Source organism: Lates calcarifer, linkage group LG17, assembly GCF_001640805.2.
Source record: "Lates calcarifer isolate ASB-BC8 linkage group LG17, TLL_Latcal_v3, whole genome shotgun sequence".
NCBI classification, from domain to species: domain Eukaryota; kingdom Metazoa; phylum Chordata; class Actinopteri; family Centropomidae; genus Lates; species Lates calcarifer.
The window spans coordinates 19,968,794-19,979,345 of record NC_066849.1 but is presented as its reverse complement, the minus strand read 5'-3'; the positions used below and the strand labels follow the sequence as shown (position 1 = coordinate 19,979,345).

Here is a 10,552-nt window from a genome sequence, read left to right as displayed (position 1 = left end):
ACTAAGCCCTATTATAATAATTCATTCACACAATAAAAAAGAGAGAAAGATGAGGCTGGACTTTAGAACTATACATAATCTCACAGAGAAATACACTATATATAATAATAATAATAATTTGATCTAAATTATAGGATGCAAGTCTCCTTTGTTAAATGAAACATTCATATTATAAATATCATTGCGGAAATATAGTGTATTTGATCATTGACATTCAGGGGACATCCATATGTTTCAAGTATCTCTGCGCATAACCATTTATGAAAATGAACAAATTGTGAAAAATACATATCTGTGCAGTCACATATTTTAAAGTTTTCTGTTTGCATTGGAAAGAAATACAGCTGTACATTTACAAGTTGGAACTTTTCAGATTTTTGTTGTAAATTTATTTAAATGTTTTTCATTGGCATAGTTTTACTGAAAAAGATGGGGAAAGAAAAAAAGGAACGCGTTCAAATTATCGGTAAAAATCTGCTGCCTGACCAAAAAAAAAAAAAAAACACGTAGGTAATAGCTATTATAATCCATATCTGGAAGTGGACAGAATTTGGGATTGCGACAGAAAAAATTTTCCTCACCGTCCGGTGTTAGTCGATTACATACGGTTACATACGGTTCATCATCCACTGAAAAAAATCTGTGACGTCAACCTATGCAAAGTATTTAACGTGCTCCGGTGCTCAGGTCCAAGCATTCAAACTCGCAGCCTCGGAGCGGAACCACTGGAGGAGAGGAGAGAGAAGTACAGAGAGAAAAAAGAGAGGACGCGCTGACAAAGTCTTTGGAGTATGAACAGACTCACATTTACAGTTTTCCTATTGGCACTGGGCTTTCTTGTGTGCGAAGGAGGTGAGTAGAAAATGATATCTCACAGCTGAAAGCAGAAGCTGGGAATCTTAAAAAGATTTTTTGTTTCAGTTTAGGGGGTGTTTATTGTATTTGTATCTTTATTTCAGAAGACATTGCAGTACTTTTAAAACGAGCATAACGTATTTGTTATTTTATAATAATATAATAGCCTATAACACAAAACGGACAGGGAACTCAGCTCGTTTCTGAGATCTGGATGATGTTTTGAGAAACACATTTTTGTTCGAATGGATTCTTACTGACTACCCAACATTTATTAATCACAGGTAACCCATGCTGCTCAGAGCCATGTCAGAACAGGGGAGTTTGCACAGCACTCGGGCCAGATAATTATGAGTGTGACTGCACGCGCACCGGATATTATGGACAAAACTGCACAACACGTAAGTATGAACAGAACAGGTGAATCTAAAAGTAGGATTTGTTTATTGTGGTGATTTTATTCATTTGATTGAACTGATTTACTCTTTACACTTTTGGCCTTTTACAGCTGAGTTCCTCACCTGGCTCAAAGTGAATCTGAAGCCAACTCCCAACGCCGTCCACTACCTTCTCACCCACTTCAAGGGTTTCTGGAACATCATCAACAACATCTCATTTCTCCGGGATGCCATCATGAGATACGTGCTGACATGTAAGTCTCTTTTAGCTGAAGGCAAAGTGAGATGGATTGGAAACTGCCTCATAACACATTAAATCATTTGTAAAGCAAGTTGTAGAGAATCAGTGGTAGTGTTTTATTAATAATTAAATGCCTTTTTCCCCCCTCCTCTGTAGCCCGATCCCACTTGATTGACAGTCCTCCAACTTACAATTCGGATTATGGTTACAAAAGCTGGGAAGCGTATTCCAACCTTTCCTACTATACGCGCAGCCTCCCCCCTGTGCCAGAGGATTGCCCAACCCCCATGGGAGTAGTAGGTGAGTACACTCTTGATGCCACTTGAGAACCAGTTTTCTCAGATTCTTGTATAATGAGCAAGAGTGGCTTGGTCCCATTACATCACAGGAAGAGCGCACATTGAAATGAATCCGTCTGGTGGATTGATAAAGTGGAAATATGCTGAGGGCACAAAGAAAAACCTGCCCCAGTGAGCAGAAACTTAATACATGAAACTAAGTAGACCAAAACAGTTAAAGAAAAGTTAATCATGATACTTCAGTTTGATCAATGGGTTTTATTCTGAATAAACAGGTTTTATTCTCTATTAATGTGATGTTCTTCATTGTGTCTCCAGGTAAAAAGGAGCTGCCTGATGCTAAAGTTTTGGCTGAGAAGCTCCTGATGAGGCGACAGTTTATCCCGGACCCACAGGGCACCAGCCTAATGTTTGCATTCTTTGCACAGCATTTCACCCACCAGTTCTTCAAATCTGATATGAAGAAAGGACCTGCTTTTACCCAGGCTAAAGGTCACGGGGTAAGTAGAGCAGATTTTAGTCAAGAGGAAGAGTGATTTCTATGAAATGATAATATGTATTAATGGTGTTGTTTTTGCTTTCAGGTGGACCTCAGCCACATTTATGGAGACAACCTGGAGAGGCAACACAAGCTCAGACTCTTCAAGGACGGAAAGCTTAAATATCAGGTATGAGAGGAGACAGATTTCACTTAGACAGCCACATGTTTCAGACCACACAAGTGTCTGACAGTTGCTTCCTCTCTTGTGTAACTCTGTAGATCATGGATGGGGAGATATACCCCCCAACAGTAAAGGAAGTGGGTGTCGACATGCACTACCCTCCTCATGTTCCCGACTCTCACCGCTTTGCTGTGGGCCACGAGGCCTTTGGCCTGGTCCCTGGTCTGATGATGTACGCCACCATTTGGCTGCGGGAGCACAACCGGGTGTGTGATGTGCTGAAGGAGGTGCACCCCGACTGGGATGATGAAAGACTCTTCCAGACCACACGGCTCATCCTGATTGGTGAGTTTAAGGAAGATTTTTCTGGGATCTGCACAAAACTCTTAAAAACATTTGCAGTAATGTAGCTGGGAAAGTAAAATATAAATAATAAGATGATGTTAATGTAGTTACAACAGGAGTTGCAAATAGAGGAAGTTGTCCTTTATTTTGGCAATCACCTAAGAAAACCCTGTTCCACCCTCTGGAGCATTTCAGGAACAGAGTTTACTGAAAGACGTTAGACTTTATTTTCGATGCTGGAAAGAGGAAATGCTTGTATTTTATAAATTTCACTTCATGTTTACCAGCTGTCACAGAGAAACCACCTTCTAAATAATTCTATCTTCCCAGTCATGTTTCACCACATAAAAATGTGTTTGATGTGGATTTTCCACAAAAAATCTCAATCACATCTGACTCCATTGAGCAAAACCCACTTTTGAGTGGAAGGTGGCTTTAAACATCTATAGCATTTTCACAATATAAAACATTCAATCATTTGTCCTGTAGGTGAGACCATAAAGATTGTAATTGAGGACTACGTGCAGCACCTGAGCGGCTACCACTTCAAGCTCAAGTTTGACCCCGAGCTGCTCTTCAACCAGCGTTTCCAGTACCAGAACCGCATTGCCTCAGAGTTCAACACCCTGTACCACTGGCACCCGCTGATGCCTGATAGTTTCCACATTGAGGATACAGATTACAGCTACAAACAGTTTGTCTTCAACACCTCTGTAGTGACCGAGCATGGCATCAACAACCTCGTGGAGTCCTTTACCAAGCAGATTGCTGGACGGGTAGGAGCCCTTAATGTTCTCGTAGCAGCATTTAATTTTAGACTGTAACAGTGCAGTTGCTTTAAGGCTGTATAACTTACTTTTCATTCTCTTTTTAGGTTGCTGGTGGTCGTAACGTCCCTGGAGCTATCATGTACGTGGCCATTAAGTCCATTGAGAACAGCAGAGAAATGCGTTACCAGTCTCTGAATTCCTACAGGAAACGATTCAACATGAAGCCCTACAGCTCTTTTGAGGACCTGACAGGTGAGACAAAGTCAAGATCACCTACAAAACCTAATACGTCAAAGGATTAGTGAAGAGATTATGATGGACGTGAAGTGAAAGGAAATGTTGCCTCAGGCTAAATGGTTGCCGCATTATTAATAGCGTTGTCATGAAATGATTGCAGGAATTTAAAAAAACACTCCCAGACGCAACAGATCATAAGATCAAACCTCATGCAACAGATAACTTATTATTAAGGAAACAGTTTGGACACAGTTTAAGTCCTCACCAGCTTTGGAGGTTAGGAATTTATTTCCAGTGACTCTGAGAGCCAGATGTTCATTTCATCTTGAGATAGAATAAGCAGATTGTGGTCACAGACAGCAAGATATAAACAGACAGGAGAGGCCTCCTGATTCAGGGGAGAAGATTTAAAGTCAGCAAGAAAAGAAGATGTAATAAAACATCTAAAACAAAACAAAAAAATTAACTGTGATGTAGCAGTTAAAAATGTTGGCGTGAGAGAGATGAGAAAAAGAGAGAAGCAAAGGCAAGAGGAGAGATAATTTTTATCTAACATGCTGGATTTGACTCAGTCAAAACACAGACTAGCTGCAAACTTCACAGCTGCTGCACCAGCGAGAGAAGCCAGGGCCGAGTCACTAACTAAAACTATTTTCCCATTTGTGTCACTCAGGAGAGAAAGAAATGTCCGCAATCCTGGAGGAGATGTACGGACATGTGGATGCCGTGGAGCTCTACCCAGGCCTGCTGGTGGAGAAACCCAGACCCAACGCCATCTTCGGAGAGACCATGGTGGAGATGGGGGCCCCTTTCTCCCTCAAAGGCTTAATGGGAAACCCCATCTGCTCCCCGGAGTACTGGAAGCCCAGCACCTTCGGAGGCAGCGTGGGCTTCAACATCATCAATACCGCCTCCCTGCAGAAGCTCGTCTGCAATAATGTGCGTGGCCCCTGTCCTGTGGCATCTTTTCATGTGCCCAACATCAAAGAGACGGGATCCATGATCATCAACTCCAGCACGTCCCACTCACGCGGCAGTGACATCAACCCTACAGTCATTTTGAAAGAAAGGACTACTGAGCTCTAATTTTTTTTATATCATTAGGTTATTTTTATAAATATATATTTATTTATTTATTTATTTTTATATTTATTTTTAATGATATTGCTATTTATAATAGAAAGTGAGTGCAAAACATTTTTTTCTACTGAATTGTGTTTGATTTTATCTGATTTTATAGGACAGTGTGGTTTATTTATTGAAATATTGTATTTTAAGATTATTATTGTAAAATGAATAGTGACCTCAGTCACTGCAATTTGATACTTGAAGATTAGTTTACAGCTACATATAGAGTACGTTACCCTGCTTGCTTTAGATGAACTGCTGCTCTCCCATTCATGTTCATGCAGTTGTATGTTTGTTCCAGTTCACCACAGTGAGCTGCATGCCTGATCTTGTCTCTCTCGATCTGATCTGACGTACACGAGTGCATTTCTATTTCAGTATTGTTTTACAGATTTTTTTGTACTTCAGTCTGTGTATTGGCTAGGGTCTTTTGAAATGATATTAATAACTCTATGTCTAAGCTGCACTGTTGTTTTGAATTTAATTGTCGTTCTGTAGAAATTGTTTGTTGAATGATTGTATGGGTCAGTTTATCTATGTCTTGATGCTAATAAATACCACCAGAAAATGATGCACATTTCTCAGAAACTGGAGTGTCATTTTAAATTTGTAACTGATTATGCTCTTACATATTGTAAACTCCACTATTGATGCCCCAAGAGCAGACAAGCTTTTCCTTTCTAAAGAAACAACATAATCTAAGTACTGAATAAGTTCAGCGGGTTAGATTGTATCAATGGTCAAACGCTCTCCACTCCTATCCACTTCTGTTGTGTCTTAGAGCAAGCACCCCCCAAATGAGGATGCAGCATGGATGACTGCTGCTCCAGGTGTGTGTGCTCCTTTTGCCTAAAAAATATAAGGGGGCAAAGAAAATCACTGAGGACTTCTCACACCCTGGACACAACATTTTCCAACTTCACCCCTCTGGCAGGCGTGACAGAACATTACACAAAACCACCACTCTTCAGTCTTTTGTAGTGTGTAGTATTGTATTGTGTGAAAATTCTTCTAATCTAATTTCATTTTATTATTTAATTTTTTTCCCTTTTATATCTATTTCTGGTAGAGAGACACCACCGGCCGAGACAAATTCCTTGTGTGTGTCATGTCAACATACGTGGCTAATTAAACAGATTCTGGTTCTGATTCTGAATGGTTTACAATTCATAGACTTAAAAGTTTGTGAACTCATACTTGGATAAATAAATATTCTCTTATAATGAAGTATATCACCTGAATACTGAAAAAGAGATCAGTTGTCATCACGATTATTACTTTTTACTGCTTTGTTTTCAAGGTCCACCAGTGACTCGTCTTCCCTTGTGTCTCCTACCCCTCATCTGTGTGTGTGTGTGTGTGTGTGTGTGTGTGTGTGTGTGTGTGTGTGTGTGTGGTGCGCGCACACTTGGGGTTGTGGCTCAGCAATCAGCCCACCAGATTCATCAGCGCACCTGCTCCTCATCTCTCATTAACCACAGCATAAGATCTCCAGCTCTTCATCCACTTGTCACCAGATTTCAGTGTTGCAGTCAGTGTTGTGGTGTTCCTATTTTCAGCCGCTCAGTCTCTTGTGTAGTTCTGAATGACATTTCTCCAGTGTATCTCTCCTGTGCTCCCGGGTCTACTGCGCCCTGCCTCCCGCCATTCATTCATACACTCAGATAGGATGCAGATAGGAGTTGCCTGCTTATCAACCTCTGAATCACTGCCTCTGTCCAATTTGTTCAGTACATGAGCCAAATCAAAATGATTTCTCAGCCAAATTATCAGGCTAAGGTACCTTCATCTCACAGAAGATCAGGGGATGTGATCAAAATCTCTGGAAAAGGTGTAAATGTACCACAAGTCAAGATTATTTTACAGTACACGTCAGCAAGGTCAAGAAAGGACTTTAATGCTCAAACTTTATCACTGAAGTTATGTACAGTTAATATATAAACATAGTTTTATCTCCAGGTCAACAGATAATTTATCTTCATAATAACATGAATATGCTTATGAATAAATTCCAAGTGAACCTCAACGTTTACGTAACTTGAAGGGTCATTGTTTTATCTCAACCCACATTCCCGCAACACACACACACTAGACCACTTTGTGCAGCTGGAGAGCTCTCACTTTTCAGCGCATCTGATAAAGCATGTCGACACTTGTCAGGCTTGAGGAGATCTGCGTGCTATGAGGCAATATGACATGAGATCCTGGTTCACAAATGAGCTGCTAGTTCACAGATAACAGGAACAGATAAGGAATTTCTCACTGAAACCTTCCTATTCCCCCTAATTTTATGTCTAATTAAAGCAAGGACATTTATCAGTCAGCATTCCTGAGGCAGACTGGAGTAGTTCCAAGTATATTCCAAGCAACAGTTTCTGTGCACTGCTTCAGTTTGGATATTACCATGCTTTGTGTTGATTTTAAATTACAAACATAACACACACTGGACATGCGGAAATGACTGCATACGGGCGGTGGTATTATGCACATCCCTACAACTTTCCATTAGTTGATGTATGCTTCTGCCGAGAAAAAGGTGCAGAAGGATAAAATGACTGCTTTCCTGTATATGAGGTGTGATGTTGAGTGCCCAGTCCAGAGGCGCAGAGGAAATCTTGCTTCAGCTGTATAGGCTGCCAGAGCAATAGAGGAATTGTGATATTTTTCTAGGGTACCCACTCCAAAACAAACACGATGGAAGGAATGTTGACGTGACTGGCAGCACAAAGTGGTGACTCAGGCCACCAGGCATCATCCCATCTAAACACAGACAATGAGAAGCTAAATTTTCCCATCCATTCACACATTTCTCACAATTGATACAGAGGGCACATTTACTCTCTCCCCTCACACTGGTTGAATAGAGTTTTAAACACAAAACTGCACACACAGGCGAGGAAATTACATTAATTAAGTCATGTGCATCAGTTGTCATCTCAACTGAACCTGATGGACAGTTCCTCCTCCATCTCATAATCTTTGTGCTGTACATCAAACAGCAGCCATGGGATTCCCCGTCAGAAGGACTTGGCCCATCACAGCAGGAAAATGACCTAATTGTGTGTGCACATTATTTGTTTTCCTCACTGTCATTTGCCCGAGGGTGAGTATTATTATGCCATTGTGCACCAATGTGTGGCATGCTCAGGTCCTGATCTGTGAGATCAGGGAACTCATCTTGCTTTGTGTGGGTGTAATGAGCGTGAACAGGACGTGGGCCCTGGTGTGGAAGAAGAACAGGAGACTTCAGTGTGTGTTTTCCCTCTGACCGCCTCTGGACCTCTCTGGACGCAGACTCTGCGTGGAGGCCGTGATCCAAGACCAGAATTACGTGACGCTTTGCAGATGGCAGGACCTGGGGGTCAACTGGGAGCTGGCGCCGACCGCCTCCGCACGTGAAACTCTGGCACTGAAGCTGCTTGTCGCTTCCATAGGTTTAAATGACACAGACAACAGTGTAAGTTATCTCAGATGACACAGTTTTCCTCAGCTGCCTTGGTGCAGTCATCAAAATACAAGCATGTTTCAGTGTAACCGTGTAACAATGTGTTAAAGTGACTATGATAATAAAAATGTGAAAACAAGAAGTCTAAGGAGTCCCTTGTAGTGATGAACTTGCAGATAATTATAACCTGAATCTGCAGTTGCGCTCAGCTTTATGGAGTTTACGGAGCAAGATTCAGTTCATTGTTTAGCTGTCTGCTCCAAAACATTACCGCACTGGTTCATTCTCACTGGTTTCGTAGGTTTTTCAGTTGATAGGCAGCTGTTTTGAGTGAAAAACCTACTGTACACTACCTGCTGAGCACCAAACTGCAGACAGACACGGACAAAAAACAAGCAGGTTGAGCATTTAGCAGCTGAAAAGCCAGAGATTACCTTTAAGAATTGGTAGAGACCAAAAACAGAGCTAAAAATAGAGTGAATACCAGACTGGCCAGAAACATGACCCCAAATGAATGATTATGGTGCTCCAAAAAGGACAGTCTGCTCATTCAGCAGGAAAGTGTGAAAGTACACTGTGATAGCTTCTCAGGAGGAGAGACATCACAAGTAGGGGAGGGTAGCATGGGAAAGTCCACGGAGGCATTTGGTATTTTAATTATAGGTTAATCAGCCAGTGTGGTTTATGAAATGTCAGAAAATAACGTTGAAAAAAAAGCCCGTCACATTTTGCCCAAAGTGAAATCTTTGAAATATTAGTTTTGTTTGACCAATGGTCCAAAAGATTTTCAGTTTATGATGATATGAAACAGCAAAAATTTAGATAATCCTTACATTGATGTGTGTGTTTATTCATTAAAATAGTTGCCAAGTCATTTTCTGTTGATCAACTAACAACTAATTGTGCATTGTGTTCTGTTGCACTGTTTATAGCGATTGCAACAGTGTTTCAGAAAATAGATAATTATAATCTTCGTCATGGTGGCTATAACTCTGCCTAGAATGTATCCACCCATATGCAGGTGGGAGTGACTGTAATGTCCCATCATTTATCGCTGAGAATCTGCTATGATGATGTGAAGTGTTTTGCTGCTGTTAGGGAAACCCGACCGCCACAGGGTAGATCTGCATTTGTCACTGTGAGTGATGTCATTCTTTCAAAAATGATGGTGGTTTCACTTCAGTCTTGACACTCTCACACTACATTTCTTTCATGCTTTCCTGGTCGTACGATGGTATAGGTCATTGTGACTGTCTTAAGGAAAAGCCTGTGGGCGTGTGACATGTCAGATAAGGTATGCTTCCTATAAAAAACCACATCAACAAGAGGTTTCCACTTTGGTTTATGACTATACTTCTGTGAACTGGTGTCTGTTTCTGTGGACAAGTGCTTCTTAACCTGTGTACCTGTTTTGTTTTTGTTTTTTTAAAATTCCTGTAATGGGCAGGAGGTTGTGGCAAATTAGGGAACGGGCAGGAAATGTGTGACTGAGCCGATTCCATGGGATTTAAAATAGGTCACTTGCAGGAAGGAAGGGAAAGGCAAGAGATTTTTTTTAAATCCACACACTATGAAATATTGTGCAAGTGAGAGGAAGAGAAGATCATATTTCATCTTCATCTATCTTTGTTTGCTTTTGGGACTCCAAGATAATGATTAATACCACTCTTGAAGAACAAGGGAGCATTGATTTCTTTTTTTTAGCTGCTCATTTATCAACATGAACACATAAGGAAGTAATTGATCCACATTTCACCAAAAAATATCTGAAAATGTATAACAAGCACAGAAGATGGTGTGTCTCTTAAACAGAAAAAAGAGAGGAAGGAAAAAAATGGAAATAAAAATGAAGACACATTGAGGGACAGAGAGAAAGGATTGACAGAAATAGAAAGAAAGAGAAAGTCAGAGTATATTTAGTCCAAGAAAAGAAGGAGGGGAGTGAGAGAACAGACCTGGCTTTGTCACTCCTGCCAAAGTCTGAACCTTTCTGTGACTCTGCCAGGAAGAACAACTTGGTATCTGATTGTTTCCATTTCCAACCGGTCTGCATGTTTTGTACATTACAGGAGCGTCCCCCCCCGACAGAAACTAGTTACACTAACTGACAGAACCTTTTAAGGTCATACAGGGGGTAAGGAACTTTCTGCATCAACAACACCAGGTGACAGG

The 10,552-nt window shown here is 40.9% G+C and overlaps 1 protein-coding gene across 1 annotated transcript; it reads left to right on the top strand.

The window, feature by feature from the left end:
• The first annotated feature begins 682 nt into the window (after window positions 1–682).
• Window positions 683–5,506, top strand: ptgs2b (prostaglandin-endoperoxide synthase 2b). Its single transcript, XM_018696016.2, has 10 exons — window positions 683–852; window positions 1,140–1,256; window positions 1,364–1,507; window positions 1,651–1,794; window positions 2,112–2,293; window positions 2,378–2,461; window positions 2,554–2,800; window positions 3,290–3,576; window positions 3,675–3,822; window positions 4,481–5,506. The coding sequence occupies exons 1-10, from the start codon at window positions 792–794 to the stop codon at window positions 4,891–4,893; spliced, it is 1,827 nt and encodes a 608-aa protein (XP_018551532.1). The 5' UTR covers window positions 683–791; the 3' UTR covers window positions 4,894–5,506.
• Window positions 5,507–10,552: the final 5,046 nt, after the last annotated feature.

Excerpts from the sequence above, each read along its gene's own strand:
- ptgs2b (XM_018696016.2), top strand. The coding sequence starts at position 792 with ATGAACAGACTCACATTTACAGTTTTCCTATTGGCACTGGGCTTTCTT. Across the intron at positions 1,257-1,363 it reads TGGACAAAACTGCACAACAC|CTGAGTTCCTCACCTGGCTC; the intron begins GTAAGTATGAAC and ends GGCCTTTTACAG. Across the intron at positions 2,294-2,377 it reads CCCAGGCTAAAGGTCACGGG|GTGGACCTCAGCCACATTTA; the intron begins GTAAGTAGAGCA and ends TTTTGCTTTCAG.